This window comes from Saccostrea cucullata, unplaced genomic scaffold (assembly GCF_032062105.1).
Source record: "Saccostrea cucullata isolate Sc308-1 unplaced genomic scaffold, CSIRO_AGI_Scuc_v1 ctg429, whole genome shotgun sequence".
In the NCBI taxonomy this organism is placed as follows: domain Eukaryota; kingdom Metazoa; phylum Mollusca; class Bivalvia; order Ostreida; family Ostreidae; genus Saccostrea; species Saccostrea cuccullata.
This window is the reverse complement of record NW_026929220.1, coordinates 262,589-284,721: the sequence shown is the minus strand read 5'-3', so window position 1 is coordinate 284,721 and position 22,133 is coordinate 262,589. Positions and strand designations below refer to the sequence as shown.

General features: G+C 31.1%; 1 protein-coding gene across 1 annotated transcript; it reads left to right on the top strand.

Moving 5' to 3' along the window:
* The first annotated feature begins 127 nt into the window (after positions 1-127).
* Positions 128-18,000, top strand: LOC134280160 (uncharacterized). Its single transcript, XM_062762588.1, has 15 exons — positions 128-387; positions 4,212-4,315; positions 4,582-4,727; positions 5,265-5,376; positions 5,777-5,892; positions 6,752-6,849; positions 7,248-7,393; positions 8,228-8,395; positions 8,662-8,795; positions 9,481-9,623; positions 11,407-11,462; positions 16,221-16,347; positions 16,439-16,717; positions 17,137-17,325; positions 17,896-18,000. Exons 1-15 carry the CDS (start codon positions 132-134, stop codon positions 17,997-17,999), a joined length of 2,178 nt encoding a protein of 725 aa, XP_062618572.1. The 5' UTR covers positions 128-131; the 3' UTR covers position 18,000.
* The last annotated feature ends 4,133 nt before the right edge of the window (positions 18,001-22,133 follow it).

Below are 22,133 nucleotides of genomic sequence, written 5' to 3'. Positions count from 1 at the left end.
ATTTCACCTAATTACTACTCGAAGGTCAAATCACATAGGTAAGAAATTTGCAACATAGCAATTGTAAAAGGACGGAAAAGATTGGATCAAGGGAGATATATTCCCAACTCAACGAAGATCATTCAATCAGCATGATTCTGAAAATTTTTCTCTTGGTCATCTTTGCGGGTGAATGTACTTGTCGAGTCGTGAGACTGCACGAGAACTGTAGAGATAACGTCTGCTACTTTGAATTTAACGTCGATTACAAGTTCACTATGATGTGGTACAACTATACAGATATTAAGGACCCGGATTATAACCCTGTCGTCCTTAGAAATGGACTCCTGCAGAGACGGATCACAAATATTTCCTGTTCGGATACTTTCATTCCCCTTACAAGAAAAGGTACATATTTTTTTCTTTTTGTCTAAAATGTAAGTGAGAGTGTAAATATCGTTTAAATACAAGCAGTTTTCCCTTCAATATTAGTAAGTGTTTTTTTTTCTATTTAGTTTTTTGATTGTCTTATATTTATGTCTTAAAATCCTGTATATTTTCTATTATAGTTTCAAAGCTAGTCTATTAAGAGTAAATAGACAGCAAAAACAAAGATAGATTCGATATTTCCCAACAGGAAGCAATCTTGGTGTGAATTTGCCCTGAAGCATTAATGACATAACATCCAAGTGACAGCTAATAGCATGCCTTCTAATTATAGTTTACTAATTTAATTGTTTTAAATTTTAAAACTATTAAATATTTTTTTAACAATATGCAGTACTCGTTGCAATTCTACATTATACGAATATTTAAAGTATATTTACCAATCAGAAAGATTGTAAAGAGAAACCTTGTAACTTTGCTTAACTTTATTTATATATATTTAAGCATACAATTTGAATGTACGAGTATAATTTATTTTTTTTAATGGTCATAATGCAGATACTTTCATACGATTCTGATATACATTTGTGTTCGATCAAACCTATTAAATTTTCAAAATGCTTACTTCAGGAAAAAATCAATTCGAACACGATATATTTCAACATTTGGATTAATATATCAAAGGAGATGACATTTCTAATTTAAGGCCTTTTCCTCTTGTTGCAAAAGTTTAAAAATTATGATATTTTTTGTGGCAAATTATTTATTTCACTGTGCTGATTTTTATTTAACTTGCCATATGTCATGTCCAGATTATAGAAAATATTGACGATCTTAAACCAAGATAAGTAGGTAGGTCTAAAAAAATTCGATCCATTTACAAATAATTAGATGTAAACTTGAGGGGAAAAAAGATAGCCTTAAAATCTTCAGCTTGTAATCATAATGTTATTTACCTTATAAGCATTTAGGATATTGAGAACTAGAGAGAAATATGTTCATTTAATTATTTGTTTCATATATAACTAGTGCATTAACTTCCAGTGTACATGCGAACTCCCTTTTAGTTATGGGTAAGTTTCATTTAATAAGCAAACTCTATGTATTTGAGACTTTAACCACGTCTCCAAAGTGTACAGGTTCATTCAAATTTTAGCATTGCAGGATTATATAGGAAAATATCATCTTGCTACACAATTTATATATTTTATATAGCAAATTTTATTAAAGTATTTACAAAAGTATTTTAAAAAATACTCATTCAAGTGTTTTTTTTGAACTATTTGCTATATAACATGCACGTAATACATATATTGTACATATATGTAAGATGTTCATTACATACTATCGTATGTTAAAACCAAGGTAGTTATAGCTAAAAGTTTCAGCCAAAAATTAACGAATTGCCCTGTTTTTATGGAATGCTTCAAAATATGACAGACACAAAGGCTTTATATGAAAACATAATAAAAATAAAGGTGATATTCTCAAATTTCTATGTTTAAAATTTCAAGAGCGTATGTTTTTTACTTTTTCTTAAATACCTTTTTTATTACCCCCTTCTTTAAGAGCTTCAGCCTATCATAAAGTCAAAACACACGTGTATGCATATGCATGGTGACCATACCTTCTTGTAGTAGTCCATTATATCTATCTATGTTCCAGTTCCCATCCTGTTTGGTTGAATTGCAAAATCCAAAAAGAGTTATATAAAATTGTAAATATTTTTTGCAGCAAACGTGCATATATGATAATTGCCATATATCATTTTATATCCTAATGCATTATGTTCAAAATTTCAAAGGGTTTCGAAAAACAAGAAAGATATTGCTTTAGTTTCAGCCAATCAGAGCGAAGTGCACGTGCATGCGCGTGAGATCTTGCTATTTTGACCATGTCATATTGTCCATGCTACTAATATATCCTCATATTATAAGTTTCAAAGTATTTCATCAAAAATTAAAAAAGTTACGCCTATATCAATTAAATCGGTCATTTCACGTGTTGCACGTGCACGCTCTTGCAAGCACGTGCGCGCAAAATGACCTTCTTAAAATCTTAACATGCTTGCAATCTAAAAAGGTTTTACCTTATAATGCATTTACAAGATCATTCCCGGACAAAAAAGTTCCAGAAGAGAAGAAGAAGAAGAAGAAGAAGAAAAAAAAAATAATAATAAGAAACAGAGTAATTATTTCCCCAACTTCGTTTAAATTACACACTTCCCTGACCAATATCTTATGGCAATGGACAATGTTTTGTAATAAATGATGTTATATGTTGTTTTGTTTCCTTTTTTTAATCAATACATTATTTCTATGCTTAACAAATATAATTTTGAAATCATCTATCGGATAAGATTTTTAAAAAAATTATTAATATATGTTTTAGGTTTAATAACGATTAACAATTTCCATATACATGTATGCCTTTCTTTCTCAGTTTGTTCATTTGAAAATATGAAATGCATTTAAAATGGTCACTTGGACACTTGAAATTTAACTTCCACTAAAACCAGAAATTCTAATACCTGGCAAAATGTATTTTAGATGAAGTGAAACTAATGTTAACAAACACAGTCACGTAAGCAAAAAGCTACACGCAATTTCTTTCAATTAAACGGCAGTTCTATTTGTATACTAGAATCACATATTTTTTAAGACTTTAAGGCTGAAAATCTTGAGAAATTTCAATATGTAGTGAAATGAAATCGATTTCTATAAAAGTCTATTTAAATATTAAGTCATCGGTTTAGGATTTACTGTGGATGAAATTGGTATTCCTGTGTTATAGAAAAAAGAGAGTTTTCATGATTTGCTGTAGGAAACATCCGGTATCTCCCTGTACGAAAAAACGTCTCCAATGGGACTTTAAATGTGTAATAAAGATACTTTAAAAGATTCATTGATTATTTTAGTGGTAGAGGGAAAGTTGTGGTGAGAGATGGGCGGACACATTATTCCTATACATCCGCTGCATTTCAAACAGGAGTCATTATAATCAATCAAATATAATTTTTTCGTATACCAGTGCGTAATAACCGTTTTATTAAATGATCAGGAAGTTTACAACACTTTTGAAACTTTAGTTATTGTCTCCATGAAATATAAACACTTATAATATAATACGTAGTGTAACAAACATTATATTTATATTTCAACAACTTAACAACTAGTTAAAAATAGAAAACAATATTATTAAACAATTAATACTCAACATTTACCAGAAAAGTAGTTTAATCTTTTCAGTATTGGCGTCTGCCAAGTTTACATTCACAACGACACATGTTTTGAAACACGCAATTTGATTGGTCGATAAAAAAACTGTAAGCAAATCTATGGTTGGTCAAGAGGAAAAACCCGAATAATCATCGCGGAAGTTCAAATGAGGTGAACTCACTCTGAGGTTCATCTCAGGAAAAGGCGTCTAGACAAAGTAGGGAGCAGTAAAATTCCTGATCATTTAAGGACAGATAATACAAACAAACTTTTGTCAAAAAATTTGAAAATAAAAACTTGAGTCATGTTTTAATGAGTAAAATGAATAAGTTTAACCGCGTTGTTTTTTTGAATTTCTTTTCAAATTCTCACAAAAATTGGATTTGATGTGAAAAATATTTGTATAGATTAATAAGGATGGTTTCAGAGAGGTAGAATTTTAAACATCATAGAAGGTTTACAATTTCTATATATTCTAGAAATTTATTTTTTTACATCATTTTCAATGAAAGAAGACCAAGAAATATATACCTATCTAGGCATCCAGTTTTTGTTTATATCATCTGTCCTTTATAATTTTTTGCAGACCAGTGCGTAATAACCAGTTGAATTTATTTTTTTACGCAGAGTTCAAAGAAAACGTTAGCCCTGGAGACGGTAATTACAAGTTGGCTCTAGCTTTCAACGGACAAATACCTGGACCTAATATTGTTGTTTACGAGGATCAAATTGTAAGTGCATGATATACATGTATGTTTATAGGGGAAATAAAAATCTAAATCTGTTGTCATAATTTTCTTTTATTTAAAACATTTAAAATAGTGAAGATGACGAATAGATGTGTTTTTATAAGTATGATTGATTTGTTTACATCTGCTATTATAATACAATTTAATATTGTTCTATTTGTAGTGCTTGTATTTAAAACCTCAACAGTATTATTCATCTACAGTTGACATGTGATCAATTTTATGACTCAAACTTAATTTGAATTCAGGTTTCTATCCTCGTGCACAACCTTTTGGAGGTGGAGGGAGTGACAATTCACTGGCATGGAATTACACAAAGAGGAACGCCTTTTATGGATGGAGTTGACATGATATCACAATGTCCTATTTTGCCAAAACAAACTTTCGAGTACAGGTACCCTTGTTTTCCTTTTCGATAATTAATGGTAGCATACAATTAACATACAAAACGTTTGTTTGAACCAAAATTGATGCAGATTTCACAAGAATGAATATTCACAATGATATCCTCTTAAAGCGGAGGACGTTCAATTCATTTTAGGTTATCACTAACAATATTAAAGCTTTGTTTTTGGACCCATATCATCACCAAGGTAGATATATAAATCCAAATTTGGGAAAATACTTTAATTAAGTTCACATAAATGATACTAAACATAAATGTTCAAACTATCTCTATCCAAATAATAAAAATAAACATCTCAATACTCTTATCATTCTTGAATATTACATTTTATAATGAAATCTAAAATAGAATTGATTCAGAACATACAAATCCTTTTAAACTCCCTTTAAAAATATTGAATAATTGGTCTCTGCAATGTATTAAATATTGAATATTAAAAAAAAATGAATAATTCTTTAAGAAAAATACTAATCAAAATTGAGGGAATAGACAAACATACGATGTGGAATTAATTAAATATTACAGATTTGTTGCTTCACCTGTTGGAACCCACTGGTATCACTCACATACAGGGAGTATGCGGTCTGATGGGTTGGCAGGTGCTCTCATTGTGTTACCCAGGATAAGACCATCTATAGTAAGATTTACATATTTTTACATAAAAAGGATACAACTTATCAATTTAAATAGTTTATAAAGCTCCTTCTAACTTTCTAAGAGCATATTTTTAATCAAAAAACAAATTTCCATTTCAAGAACACATCTAGGAGAACCATTGAAACAATGCCCTAGTTAATTTGAAAATTTCATCTCAGTTACTTATTTTAAGTATTTTTGATTTATCAATTCAGTGAAAACATATATCACAGGATAAACCTCCACTATTTAGTCTACTGAACGGACACCAAAATGTCTGGAAAAGTCACTGAAAGGCGGGGCCCTGTAATTCAGTTATCTTTCAGTAGAGATTATATCATCTTTCAGTAGAGATTCAGTAATCTTTCAGTCAACTTAATGGCATAGTTTGATGTGTTTAGAGAATCCCACGCGAACCAGTGCCTGATGTTGATGCCGAGTTCTCTGTTGTTCTAATGGATTGGAGGACACAGACTGCAAAAGAACAGATACAGGCCGACAGAGGGGAATTTGGCTTGTAAGAAACCTTGCTTATAACTATAATGATCTTTTTTTCATTCTGGTTTTAAAATGTGCACTAACATGTGCATGATAAGACACTACCATAACACAGTGATAATTTAAGCGATTATATTAATAGTGGTTGGATTCTAAAACATATATTTGGATAAAAATATTTATCTCAAATTTTAATTATCAAGGACTATGCAAATGCAGATGCGATTTTCAATGCAGTAAACACAACTTTGCCTTGCGTTGCTAAAACCATTAATTCCAAAGAATTATTATTACGATATAAGATGGCGTTTAGATATTAAATATTTACATATTTATATGTCCACTGATTTCCCGTTATTTCCCGATCATGACAAGGAGCACACCAGACTTGACTTGTCAACAGGGGATATCCTCATTCCTCAATGATACCTAACCCAAACTCTGATGTTTTAAATGTCCGTCTTGAATTGTATTGACTTTAAACTTGAAAACTGTTTTCTATCTCCATAAGATTAAAAAAAACTGTGGAAATGTATTGAAAAATTTGTTTCATTACGGCGGGTTTGACCAGTCAATATGGGGATATAATCGGTCAGCAGGGGATGCCCACTATTCCAAGGCGCCTGATCCCACCTCTCATGTTTTGGAGGTCCGTGTTTGGTCTGCTCCTATTTTGTATTGTTTTGTGGACTTTTGAACTGGAATCTGGTTGTTATCTCCACATGTATCATTATTCCTTCCGGTCACCTGATTCTATGTCTACAACTTCCGGAGTACGATGAGCTTTCTTTTTTTTTTTAACATTGAATACATTGATTGCAGTTTTTATGAGGTCGATTCCTGTTCGTAATTTTGGCTTTTCCTTTATTAAAATTCAGTTTGGAGGAATATGACGGGACTTGTCTGCCACTTGTTCGACATCCAGATGGTTCCGGAAAATTATTTCAACTCCGAACTGGCCTTGTGAATGGCCGCGGTTTGTAAAATTAAGGATATCAAAGACAGCTCAAAGTTTTATATTATTGGTTCAGTGAGTTGATTTTACAACACCATGGACTTTTGAATGGAAAGTTTTGTACTCAAGAAAAAGCTTGTTTACTCTTGCGTAAGAAAAGGGGAAAATATGTAATGAAAATGCATGAACAATTTTTAAATTCTAATTTGGTGCTTACTTTTATAGGAAGGGGATAAAATTGTTTATTACTTGAACTAACGGGAAAACGACATTAAAAATATTTCTTTATGGAAAGACAATTTATGTACATATATATCAAAAACTACTTTCACAAAAAGTAATTTTTGTTTTATAGGAAGACAATACATCCTTAATTTGTTTTACAGGAAGACAATACATCCTTAATTTTTGTTTTACAGGACGACGATACATCCTTAATGATCCAGACATGCCAGAGAAGCCTTACCTTCCATTAGAGACGTTTACTGTGACACAAAACAGATATTACCTTTTCAGAGTGATAAATGCTGGATTCGAAGCGTCTTTTGAAATTTCAGTAGACGATGTAAGTCATCTCCAAATCATATTTTAATTAACATTTAACAATTATTCAATTTTGCAACGTTTTAACGAGTTACATTCATAACTAGAAAAGGTTATCGCAACACGTGTACTCAATTTAAACTATATTCACAGAATAATGTATTAAGAGAGGGGACATCTTTGAATGTTCTTGTACAGTTCTCAAGAGGTACTGTTTAAAAATCAGATATCAGTTAAATATTTGGAAGAAGCATAATTTTTTGGACAATAAACTAGAACTTCAATGCATACAATGGATTAAAAATATACTCCTTTAGTTTCAATATAGATATGTCGACATATTTAGATAATAATGAAAATAATCATACAGTATAACAATTTATCTTTCATTGTACATTGTCTCTTAATTAATTTCACCTGCCTTGAAAGGATTTTTTCTTTATCCTTAAAAAAGTATACTTATATACAAATTTGTAAGCACGATGTTTGATTATGATTTTGTGCAATGTAGTTTCATAGAATTAAAGTGAAAAACGTTGACTTGCGATAGAATCACTTTAAAAAGTCTCTTTTAATTAACATATATATATTTATTTATTCCATGATTACAATAGTTTGACTTTATAAAAGCATTGATGAAAGAAACATAAAAACGATGGAAATCTGACTTTCATTTGGTTAAATATTAGGTGTATGTATAAATATGCAAGTTAATTGCTGCTAAAGGAAATGTACAAACCTTTGAAATACCCAATAAGAGCACAATGCAACAATTATTCTGGCTTTCTATGGAAAAAAAAATTGTTAGAAATTGTAGAATCGAGGATTTAATCCTTTCTTCCCTGTAAATTTACAGCATTTGCTTGTCATCGTAGCAGTTGACGGAAGTGACGTAGAACCATTCAGAACGGATATTGTCACCCTATCAATAGGAGAAAGCTGTGATTTCATAATATTTACAGGGCGCCCCCGAGACAATTATTATATAAACTTTTTTACAACCCCGACGTTAAGGGAGACAGGGGTATGTTTAACTTTTAACACTTACAACAAACAGTTATTTTAAAGTTTTATGATAATTTGTCTACATTCTTTCAATTTCTCTTTATTTTATAATCAAAATTAATAATTTCTTGTAACTATCCTTCAAATCATATAGAAACAAAACAAGAGTGTTAAATATTTGAATCTATTTTCTTTCATAATGTAATGTCTCAAAAATAAATAAAAAATATCATGAAATTTTAAAAATATTTTATTCCTCACTGCTATTTTTAAAACTCCTCTTAGGAGGAGATTGTAAACCGAAAACGTACCTATGGTGTCTTGAATTACCGGGGGGTAAATGAGTATCTGACACCATTTCAACGACAGAGGTCGTGCACACAGAATTCACCTTGCCTAGCAGTTAATCAAGTATACGGGTAAGCGTTAACTTTCTAACACTTATAACATTACTAATTGTACAGGTTTAGTCCAATTCAGGTTCTTCGTCGTTTAGAGCTCACCTGCTCTTTGGTTTTTGAAACCCAGATCAAAAAAAAAAAAAAATCAGAACTTGATTGTTGAAAACATTGGTTAAATGTTATTGGAAAAGACCCTAAAGTTCGATCTCAACTGGCCAACAAACCACTGCTCAAAATATATAAAATTAGCATCTGGTAAACTAACTACAAGTCAAATGATTCTAACAATGCTTGGTATCCCACAACGCATTACTCGACTGGGTTGCTCAAAACCCTGCAAAGCGCTAATCGCTGGTTAAATCAGAGGTTAACATTTAACCATTGGCTTGACAGAATTGAATTTATCCACTGATTTTTGTTATACAGTGGTGAAAATTAGCCAGTACATGGAGATTGACCGTCTCTTACATGTTTCTATTGGATGATGATTTCTACCTACAGTGATTATTTTTATCAATATATTATCAAGTTTGTATATACTGTATATAAATTAAGTTTTTTAAAACTTGGCTGGGCGCTGAATCAAGAAAAAACCTTTTGAATAACCTTACATTAGCTTAACGTAAGCAAAGTGTGCCAAAACTTATATGATTCAATTATGAGCTTGAGGAAATATTGAATATATCTATCAACATGTTTCTAGTCAATACCCAGCGAACGTAAACATAAGAAATGTACCCATAACAAGCCTTAAATCAACTGAATGGTCCTTAACGAAAAATCCTGTTCCTATTGTTGGACCTGGTGATGTAAAACAGCTGTTTTTCCTTAATTTATTTCTATTAGGTAAGTATTCATTTTATTTTTTGTCGATATTTAATTTAATTTTTTGTGTTTATACTTGAACGAATAGAAAAAAAATGTTGCTTTAATAAATTCTTATGTTCTTGCTGACGTATATTTAGACAGCTACATGTAACGCAAAATGCATTCTTTGAAAATTTTTAATACATCGATTTTTACGGATCCGTTTATTGAAAATTAACCATGCACTAAATGTGATGGCAATGTGATATAAAGTAAATACATGTAACATACAAGGGTTGTCCGTAAAGTTAGTGGACAACATTGATAATTACTTACAAACATTTATAAAATATATTATTTATCACTGAGTCAAATGCTGACTGACGTTTTTCATACTAATTGTTAGTCCATTATTTATACACTGAAATGACGACGGTTTTTTCCGTTATTTCCTGATCACGACAAGGAGCACACTGCGGGTGTGACCGGTCAGCAGGGGATGCTTACTCCTCCATGTTTCCTGATCCCACCTCTGATATTTCGGAGGTCCGTGTTTGCTCTGCTCTTATTTTGTATTGTGTTATGGACTTTGAGATTGAATACTGTTCGTTATCTCCATATCCTCCACGAAACTACTATTTTCATTAAATTCATGTTCCATTTTATTAATCTGCAAGTTTACAACATAAACAAAGCACAAATAGTTGTATTTTTATCAGATACAAGAAAAGACACACACTCATACCCGGAGCACTAACACGAATATTCTTGACGTTACCCGACGTCAAAAGCTTAATACTAGTACATTAACTTTTATCAACAAAGTCACCGTTTAACTCAATGCATTTCTTATGTCGCTTTAACCAGTCATAAAAATGTACACAAAATGTTCAGGTTTCATGCGCAAAATAATATTTGACAATGCTTGTCTAATATCGTACAATCATCCAACCTCTGTCCGCGAGAAAACGTTACAAAATTCATTTTTTACGGCACTGCAATCTCGGAATTATGGTTTTCCTTCACGCATGTCATCATGTACACTGTTCCTTCCGTCTGAAAATATTATATGCCACTTACATACTAATGAGTGACTTATTTTACTATGTTTTCTTGATTGTTTACAGAATGTATTGGTCTCTGTAGGTGTTTTCCCGATGTCTACGCAGAATTTTATCACTGCTCACTGCTCTACCTATTCCGAAAACGTCTCTTTTTTTTGAAGAATTCCGATCCGTCTTAATATGTTCTAACTTTGATTGCTCAGCCATTTTACAACGTTCAAATTTTGAAGGTTTGAGGTGATAAATTCTGCCAACCTCATAATATAAAAGTCATTCAGATATCTACATAATTTTATAAAATACATGAACAAATGAAATTTATAAAGTGATAAATAATTTTTTGATTAAAATTTCGCGGTACTCCAGGTCTCCATTCCAAGTCTTATTCTGAAGCCATAATTCTAATTAAACATTTGAAATTGTATAAAATTTCACATTTTCAATTCACGTTTACTAAAAGAATTAGAAATTTGCTAAAAATGAATATCAATGACACAACTTTTATTAAAGTTTAGCGTGTCCACGAACTTTACGTACAACCCTCGTGGAATGTACAAAATGTCTGATTGATTTATTAATGTTTGAGTTGTTAGTTGTGCATAAATAATTTTCTAGCAGATTGTTTTCTCGTAAATTTTAGGTACGGCACATGTCATCAATGGTGTTTTATTCATAAACAATTTTCTAGCATATTTAATTTTGTATATTATAGATACCGTACCTGTTATCAATAGTGTTATATTTTAGGTATATAATAGGTACAGTACCTGTTATCAATGGTGTTTTATTCCGTAAACCTACCTCAACACTTCAGGTAAAACATTTAAGAAGTGTAAATAATAAATAAATGATATTTGCACCATATTTACCCATCATCATGTGAATTCCAATCATTTTTAAAATATCTCCTTGATGTAACGTCATAATAGGTTTTGTATGAGTGTGACGTCATCAAATAAATTGAATCCTATTTAAAACGAAATATATACATTTGTGGTATCTTTCCACTATATAAACAGACAGAGAGAAAATATCTTCAATTCTGTATGAAGTTTGTCGGAGGTCAAAGGTCAATACATGACCGAATCACACGGCGCAATAATATCTACCGTTACTTGTGAATATAAAAAATGACTTGCTTTTCGTGTATAAAGATGAACAAAATAAGCAAGTGAAATAATCATTTTGTTTACAATGTGAGCAAAGACTTCATACATTTTTTGCGATCGATTTAACCTGTGTACATAGGTGAATATACCGATAGAATCTAGCCTTTGTTTACACGTTCACTTTTGTCAACTGCACAGTCTGTAACTTTTTAGTTTATCCTTTTTTTGTTAGACCTTAAGTTAAATCTTCATGATATAGGCTAAAACTATATTTTTTTCATTAAATTCTACTCACGATAAATGTGTAAATCTATTGGAAAAGATCAAAGCATTGCAATCGCGCCACGAACAGCTTAGAAACACCTCGATCGGCGCTGTCGTGCTTCATTGTAAACTGTCGCCAGTGTCTCCGTGTTAACATCATAAATATGCCTTTACTTACATGTACTGAAATCGTAGATTAAATGTTTTTGATCAAATTTAATACTTGATTGCAAATTAACTGCTTCGGACAAATGTCTCCATCCATCGGATCCATCCATCCCTTTCAGGCGACTGAAATTTCTCCAACTTTTTATCATCAATTCTCGGACGTGATTCCTGTGTCTTTTCAGCATAATGATCATTTTTCACAAATAAAAATATTCCCAGGCAAAATCTATTCACTATTACTGATCACAAGTAGTCTTTAAGGTCAAGATCTAGTAAATTACTTTAGACTAGCTTTTTGGTGCTAGATCCATTATGACGTCATAATTAATTTCAATTTTCTTTTTACCATTCTTTACGGCTTTAGCAGAATTATGTAGAAAATGTGGTATTTTCATGACATTCAATTTGAAAGCATATGAAAAGTAAACCGGATACCTATATTGAATTTGATATTGGATTAAAGAAGAGGCCATGAACATACTAATTAAAATTTTCTGTGAGACTGCAGGCAATCTGGATACATTTCCTTTGTCGAATATGAAAATTAAAGAAACTCCCATATTCATGACTGGTTTTCTTAATTTTTCATTGAAAATGACAGTTTAAAATACAGTTTTTCATCTTGTTTACCTACAAATTATGCCCCAAAACACCATATTTGACAAAGCTAAAGTTGTAAAGCATCAATAAAGGAATTTATTTCTCAAATGTTATAAATCTGTAGGCACCTTTCATTTACTAGATCTTGATCTTAACAAAATATTCCCTTCGAAATAGAATTCTTAGCCTGACGAATTCAAAGCGTAACCGCCTTTCAAGCCGATATACACCTTGCGTACTTTTGACAGAAATCCACGGCGACCGGTCAGTGCAATATTTATATAGGAATATATTTAATTGTCTATCTCAAATGTATATATAAGTAATAAATAACAAGTTTATAAACTTCAGTTGGAATTGAAGTGGGTCTGTACGTGATCAAATCTTCTGAGAAGGCTTCGGCCTTCACGGGATTTGATCACGTGACCGACCCACTTCAATTCCCATTGAAGTTTATAAACTTGTTATGTATTTCTTTAATAAAATACTGATTGTGATGTATAAAACAAGGTATAAAAAAAACATCCCCCCATAATTTATGGTTAGATAAAAAGGTTTTGGGATGAAAAAACCCCAAGCAAACAACTTGTTTGACAAAAAAGTACAACATTTATTTGTAACACATATGCAGTACAGGTAAGGTGCGCAATGGAAATATGGTCAATTTTTGTGATTAAAAAATGTATTCATAATCAGGATGAAAATTATTTTAGTACATAATTCATATCGGATAATTTTAATTATGGTAAATAATTACATATTGATGACGATTAGATTTTATATTCAGACAGTCACGTGATTTTAGCACATTTACTTGCATTTTTGACCTCACTTTAAATTTCACTCGTACCAGGGCATAGCAAAGTTAAAATTCTAAGTTTAGTTTATAAATATTTTCAGCATGGATTGTAATTTCTGAAAGTGATGCGATCCTATCTAGATTCTGCAATTTCATTGTTAAAATCATATTTGTATGAGGAAATGAAATATTTTTTGCTGGTCAAATTTGATGTGATCAAATTATTTTCAAGATTTCATCAAGATCACAGCACGTTTCTGATAACTTGATACTTCTAGAGTTTATTTGTAAAAGCTTACTATGACCCATTGAGTGCATGCCCTTGCACTAGATCGATTTATTAAGACCTTTACAGTACCCTCCGATGTACTTGCAAACAAATATAAGGCAGTATCATTAAATAGAAAATATATGGAAAATATACTAATAAAATTGTTAAGAAGACATTGAATCCAAGTTAATGGCTTATAAAATATCTGTAAATAATATTTTAGTTAATCATAGAATACATTTTTCGTTGAGAAAATATTAATTGATTTGCATCTCTCTGCCTACAAACTGCGTCTAGTTTTACGAAATGATGTCACATTGATAATTGAATTGCGATCATTGACTTGTTTATATATTTTTTTTATATGGGATTAACTAAGAAAAAAAAAACAGCTTGATGTAGTTAGTTTTTATGTAGTTTGATGGTTTAATACGGGTTAAAATAGCAAATCACATCATTTTGAGGTATTTTTAAGAATTGCAGGTTTTGTATGATGTAATGGTCAAGTTTTCCCATACAAATTAGGCTTTGTCCCCTTTTTGTTGCTTGAACTTTGCTACGTACATGGAATACATATTTTAGATATTATAGTAAGAATTTTTTATGTACAATGTAATTTATTCTTAACTCCAATAAATGAATTTCTTTGAAGTAGTTTTAAAGTATTGGAAGCTACAAATTCATTATTTTTTTCAATAAATGAATAAAAAACCATAATATATAAGGCCTCACAGTTTTACAGTTGATTTAAAGTTGGGTAGGGTTTTTATCCAACAAGATTATGTGTGTATTGTTTTCCGAACCTTGTTGGCGGGAGGGGATAAAACACACAACGAGTTGGATAATAGTCATATCCAGCTACAATTCAAATGGATTCTATTTATCCTATGCTTTATTCACCACAATCACTTTTACCTTGTTTTTATACAGGACTTCATTCCATTTTACTTAATCACTCAATTACACAAAACCCATCGTAACGTCATAAACGTGGAATACAAAAAAAAAATCCAATGAGTCATACCCACAAGATAAAGGGACAGACATTAAATTTTTTGCAATTACACAGTTACGCACAATTTAAAATTATTATTAAAATTAAAAATCAACGTTTTTTCTCTACTAAAAGAAAAAGCCAGAGTTTAGCAAAAATCAATCAATTGCATGAAGTAAATACATGCGTATTTTTTTTTTCAATTAACACAAATAAACCCGCTTTAGGTACTTAAATATTGTCCAATGTTTAATGTATGTTTATTTATTTTACTGTTTAACATATTCATTTTACAATATGCAATCAGTTAACGAGCGAACAGATCATAACTTATCAAAATCTGTATTCGAAGATATATAACCAAAAATAAAATTAACTAGAAATGGTTTTTATTTTCACAAAATTCAACTAATCGTTACCACTACAATGCATAGATAAATTCGATCAAAATATTGAAAAGAAGCATGTAAGAGGTTTAAATGAATTGAAAAAAAATTGTCGGTCAATTCTACTTCTCGGGCCTTTCCAACTAGCGGGAACATCTTTTCGACCTCTGACAGAAAGTCCCAAGATGATGCAATTGTGATGTCAGTAACATTGGTTAGGTGCAGCAAACTACAGGACCTTACAAAAAAGAGTTTTAATGTCGTAAAATGTACTGAATATTCCTGAATAAAATGTTAAATCAAACACCAAAAAGGCAGAGAGATACGTATAAATTTTCGTTAGTAACATTCGATACTTAAAAACGTTAGTGCAGTTTTGATAATACTTTTGGATGAACCTCCTATATTGCCAAAATGATTTATATAGGCAATGATTATTTTTATGGGACATGAATATGTAATAATTATTGAGAAGAAAAAAGTAGGCTTTAAGTAATTAGGAATCAAAAATAGCATGAACATTCCAGGAACATCTGATTTTATTTTAGACTTTCCTTAGGAGATGAAATTATTAACAAAGGTCTGAATTCACTGGCAGCAAGGTAGAGCATTTAAGCTTTTAAATATAAATACAATTTAATTATTAGATTGTCAATGAAAAAAAAAACAGCATAGAAATTTCAACCAGAAGAATGCCAGAAAAAATGCCTTATATTTAGTCCAGTCCAATATAAATTTTTATGTGAATATATGCTGAACAAATTTCTAATAGGCTAATATGTCCTGATTGCCACAAAAAATGTACCAAATTTTGCTATGATCCTTAATTTAGATATATTTGCTGTCTTGAGGGGATATTTTTGCTGGCCAGTGTATGTATAGGAACATGATACAGTTTTTGAGTACTAGTGATGTTTAACACAAACAAGAATAAAGTTTCTGAATAAGCTTTAAGAATGGTTTTGTTTAATTCAATTCTAGACATTCCCTGGCCTGGGTGCTATTACTCCTTGTGGCCCGGACACGTGTACTTCTGAAGACTGCAGATGTACATACATCCTGAAATTCGAGCTTGGAAATATAATCGAAATTGTTTTATTCTCATTCAGTAAGGAACCACTTCTCTCTCTCTCTCTCTCTCTCTCCATTCACCCATGGGAGCAAACAAGTAAATTTTCATGTTTCTTTTTTTTTTCAAGGTAATATCAAAGTAGGTCACCCAGTCCATTTACATGGCCATCATTTTCATGTCTTAAAAATCGGATACCCTCCGTATGACCCAGAAACCGGAAATGCTACTGCAAGAAACCCGGATATAAGATGTTTAAATCAGCTTTGTACAGAAGCAACATGGGCGGATCCATCTTGGAATACTGGAAATATTCCTGGTTTAAATCTAGTTGATCCTCCACTTAAAGATTCCGTAACCGTTCCGGCCAATGGTTACGTCGTTATTAGACTACTCGCCGATAATCCTGGTAAACTCACTCTTATTTATATAACTTGTTCCCTAATTGAATATACTAACTCTCCAATGATCCTTGTAAACTCATTTTTATGTCTATAGCTTGTTCCCTAATTGAATATACTGACTTGCCCATAATCCTAGTATACTAACTTAAAGACATCGAAATGTTGTCTTAGTTTAACTTACATACGATACATTTATGACTCTTTTATTATGGTACTTTTTAGGCCAAGAGTTTATGTTTTGGTTTGGGAAAGGTAGTGAGGCTATAATTGGATTGACAAAGAAAATGCCATTTACTTCTCAATTTATGAAAAATTCATGATTTAAAAAAATGAGAAAAAGGATATGATGCAACTTCCTCTTCGTTTATCCCCACCTTCCCAAAATTCGCTGCATTAGACTAATTTAAATAAATATATATCACAGGTTTTTGGTTGATGCATTGCCATTTAACACATCATCAAGCTGATGGAATGATTTTGGTTGCACAGGAAGGTGACATTTCGGACATGCCTCCAGTCCCGCCTAACTTTCCTACGTGCAGTAATTTCCGCTTCAATCCGGAACAATGGTTGACGTCACTGAATCGACAGGAAGCGAAACTTCGTGCAAAAGGTGATTGTTTAAATTTTGTGTTTTATATACATGTAAGAAATGGAATTATAACGAAACAACAATTAAAAAAATAAGGAACCTTCCAGTACACCTTTTAGAATTTAAAAATAATCTTGCAGGTTATATATATATATATATATATATATATATATATATATATATATATATATATATATATATATATATATATATATATATATATATATACAGTAAAACTCGGTTATAACGAAGTCACTAGGACCAAAGAAATTACTCCGCTATATCCGTAATTCGTTATATCCGTATAAGGAATTAGTTAAATTCATATAGCTAGGGATCCAAGATAACTTCGCTATATCCGTAAATTCGCAATATCCGTGTTCGTACTAAACGAGTTTTGCTGTATATATATATATATATATATATTGTTAATTAAAAATGTCCCTGATTATATCTATTGAAACACCTACATATGTTTTTGTCAATAAATATGATTCATTATATCAAATAAAACAGCTTTTTTTTTTACTGAAACACGTGAATTATTTTGAAAGAATTACAGAATTTTTTTTGTGTTTAATTTTAAAACAGGAATTAAACAAAGCTACAGATCTGGAACAGTAATACAGAGATCGGGGAACCCTTCAACGCTTTGTAATGTGTATCCATGGACATGCAAAAAGCCTTTTTACTAATCAAGAAAGATATTCCACGAAGGTGCAAATAAATGCATGCAGAAGAAATATTTAAACTTAAGTTTATTTTAAGTTAACACTTTACATTGAGCAACCGAAGTAGTTCCTTGTATTCATTTTTTAGATGCAAAAAATGGAGGTAGAATTTTTATTAATTAAAAAATCAATTTAGAAAATGTTTTGAAATCTATAAAACAGTTTTAGATTATTTTCAAAATGTTTCTTTTTTTTAAATTTTCTTTTTCTCAAGCAATTCTTTTTCATGTTAATTTAAACGTTAAAGAAATACAAGTACCTTTATCAAATCGATAGAGGATACATTTTAAGACTGCTGTCCTAAAATGGCAATTCTTAAAATGGCATTTAGTTATTATGCGCCCGTTTTCAAAGATTCGGAGGTTATTAGTTTTTGTCTTGTCCGTCCGTACGTATGTCTGTCTGTCTAACTGTCAGTATTTTTGACTGGTTGTCCGAAAAAACTTAAACATTGCCCATTTTTGTGGGTGTGGCCATGGCTTTCATATTTAGATATGCATTCTTTTAATCTTGACCTTGGAATATAATATATTTTTACGAAAAATAATAAGATCATAACCTTGGTCTACCTTTTGATTAGTTTGTTCCGGGGCTTTTAAATATCACAAGTCACAAGTGACAAGATCTTTTGAATGGTATAAATATATTTAGATAAAAATTGATTAAATTGAAACGTATTATTATTATCATGGATTTCGTAAAACTAAGGTTTGTTGTGAAAAATGTGCCTTAACACTTTTCTTTTTTCCCGTCAATTTCAAAAGTAGCATTTGAACAGAGAAGTGTTGATAGTACGTCTTGAAAACAGACAACGCTTAAATTGTAGTAACTTTCTTTTCACATGGATTATAGCATTATAGATATGCCGTGATATTTAGACACATGCCTTTTTGACTAAATATAAATCTAATCGGTTTCGGATCCAAAAGAAAGTGGCTAAATGTAACTAACAATAAACAAAAAAAGTAACTTTTCAAAAAGAGAAAAAAAACCCGTTTAAGGCTTTGCCAATGGTCAAGATGAACAAAAATTTATTTTCACGATAATTTCGCATAAATATAAATATATCATTGATTAACAGATAGAAAACAAACATTTAAAACAGTATATTTGAGAAAAATATATATAAAAAATTGCATATTTTAAAGAAATGCACCTGTTTAATGTGTTTAATGTACTTTAAGTGAAAAACCATCATTGTAGAAATAATATATATTAATGTGTTTATTAATGAAAGGCAAGTTGGACGTGTATGATCTCTGAAAGGCTGTTATTGAAAGCATCATATGTGATATTTTACTAGAAAAAGACCTTAATGGTAATCTAGCAACCAAGCTTTATAAAAACGTTATGACTTCAACTCTTTTATCTTCAGCTTCCGTTGCTTTTGCAGCAACATATCTTCATCAGCTGCATAAAGGGTTTATATATCTCGGTTGATTCGATGCGCAAGAGCACGCTCTACGTATGAACAATTTCTAAAACGAAGTAAATTATTGACAAACAAGTTCTTTGGTCGATACAATGACCTTGTCATCAAATACAATTTATCATTGAGTTAAATAATGACTGACGTTTTTCATACTGATTGTTAGGCCATCATTTATACCCTGAATTGACGACGGATGTTTACGTTATTTCCCGATCATGACGGAGAGAACACACGGCGGGTGTGACCGGTCAGCAGGGCATCCTCACTCCTCCATGGCACCGGATCCCACATCTGATGTCTTAGAGGACCGTGTTTGCTCTACTTTTATTTTGTATTGTTTTATGGACTTTGATATTGAATACTGCTCGTTATCTCCATATCCTTCATGTATAAAGACAATGCACCTATAAAATCAAATGCGCAATTTACAATGTACTTTCGGTCTCAAGTATTAAAATTCGAACAAAATAAACAGGGAAACAACTTTCCAGAGGCTATCGAAGTCTAACTTGCCCTTCCTTGATAAACACATTTTGTTTTTGCAATATTTTCACTAAAAGAATGGATAAACTTAATATCCATTCTCTGTAAGCATTTAAACTCTTATATAGGGAGTGTGGCACGCATGGTCTTGGATTTTTATGAAACTTGGCATACATTCCTATATTGATGTATGTACCTAAAATTCATAATAAAATGGTTGCTATGGTCCATGGTTACCATGGCAACCAACATACAATTTTCATGGCCTAAAAATCGCTAAATTTTGATGAAAAATGACCCTTTTTGACTTATCAAAAGTCTTTAATGGAACAAGCTATCAACATGACTTTACCTTTTTGCCAAAATACATCATTTTACAGTGCTTTAGAAAATTTTTAGTATTTCAGTAACTTTTTTCTCATAGAAAAAAATATCCCTCATTTATAGGTAGGATTTTTCTTGTGGAAAATTGTAGATTTTAGGCTCTTTTGAAAAGCCTGGTATAAATTTTTGCGGATAGTTTGGAAAAAATGAATACATTGGTTTGAAAGTTCATATATAGTTCTAATATGCACTACAAAGAACTACTTGGTATTCATATTTAGTTTTCTTGTTACCATGGTTACAAACTTATGCTTTTTTTCAAAATCCTAGAAAAGCACAATACGTAGATACAATCAGGATCCATGTAATTGCCCCAGTATTTTAAAATGGATTAAATCAAATTTAGATATATGGTAAACAATAGCAAAAACAAAGCGAAAAAATCAATTTTCATGACTAAGAGTCAAAGGTCAAGGTCAAAATGGCCGATTTTGATAGATATTTAAGAAAACTAAACAACATTTTTTCTGTGTCATAACTAATATTTGTGTTTTAAACAACAAATGAAGAAACGTTAACAAAGTTACAGTTCTGGTCAACAATAACTAGCATCATATGAATGTGTGCCCATATGGACAGAAGGTCAAAGTTCAATAAGGTCACAGTGGTATATAAAGAACTATGCACGCTAACTCTCAATTCCCGCCTACATTTTGCTACCATTTTATTCAATATTAATGGCAATTTAGCCATAAAATCTTTATTAAATATAAAAAACAGTTAAATGGTATTTGATTCATTATTTTAATACCAGTGCTAAATAAAACATTATCCCTTATTCCAACTCTTGAAATAAGGGGGTGGGGTGGGGGGTGGGGGGAGGAGTCGATGATATATTTCATTGAAATCGGACTTTCAAGCATCACCATATTTTGAAAAAATCTTGGATGTAATTAAATGTTACGCAGATTTTTTCTCATGTTTTAATTTACACAAATAAGTAAAACATACTAGTATATATATTAATAAAATACACAGTTTTAGCTGTTAATCACTTTGAAACTGGGAGAAAATAGGAATTTATTTTCTTTTTTTTTTTGTCTATAAAAGTAACCCCCCCCCCTCTGTCTGTTTTAACATTTTATTATCTTGGGATATCTTAAGAAGCCTATGATCTTTTTCAATTTGAGTTTATACCACAAATTGCTTTGGCTTAAAATGACCCCTGTTTATTTCTAGGTCAAAAGGTAAAGGTAGAAAAAGACATTGTTTGTATGTAAACCTCTCATTTCCAAGTGATATCTCAAAAAGCGTTTAGGTTAGCTTATTTTTTGTTCATAACGCTCTATGGTCCCGCCCGCCCCACTTTAAGTGTCCCATCCCCTACCTAACCACCCTCCGACACCCCCCCCCTCTTAATCTACAGAAATTCTTATCTCCTTAAGCAGGGGACACATATTCTTTGAATTAGCTTGTTAATAATGCATTTATACTCGGTTATTCGGAATACTGGTATTGTAAATGTTGTATCCTGACCTCGATCCCGTATATTGAATGTATTTTATTAAAAACTGGTTTTACATTCTCCCTTTAGCTTGATGCATAAAATGTGAAAATCAATAAAACCTGAAAACTGTACTTATATAATATATAAGTACAGTTTTCAGGTTTTATTGATATAAAGGTAGGCATTTAAGAATATTGGACGACTATACACTTTCCATATTGAGTGCAAGACTTCTTGTATGTAGAGAATTAATTGCGCTACAAGCATGTAAAGACACTCATGATCATCTGCTGATTTAGTAAACTAATCCCTTGCTTCTAAATGTACATTTTTTAAACCATATTTAACAATC

Excerpts from the sequence above, each read along its gene's own strand:
- LOC134280160 (XM_062762588.1), top strand. The coding sequence starts at position 132 with ATGATTCTGAAAATTTTTCTCTTGGTCATCTTTGCGGGTGAATGTACT. Across the intron at positions 4,728-5,264 it reads AAACAAACTTTCGAGTACAG|ATTTGTTGCTTCACCTGTTG; the intron begins GTACCCTTGTTT and ends TAAATATTACAG. Across the intron at positions 5,893-6,751 it reads GACAGAGGGGAATTTGGCTT|TTTGGAGGAATATGACGGGA; the intron begins GTAAGAAACCTT and ends ATTAAAATTCAG.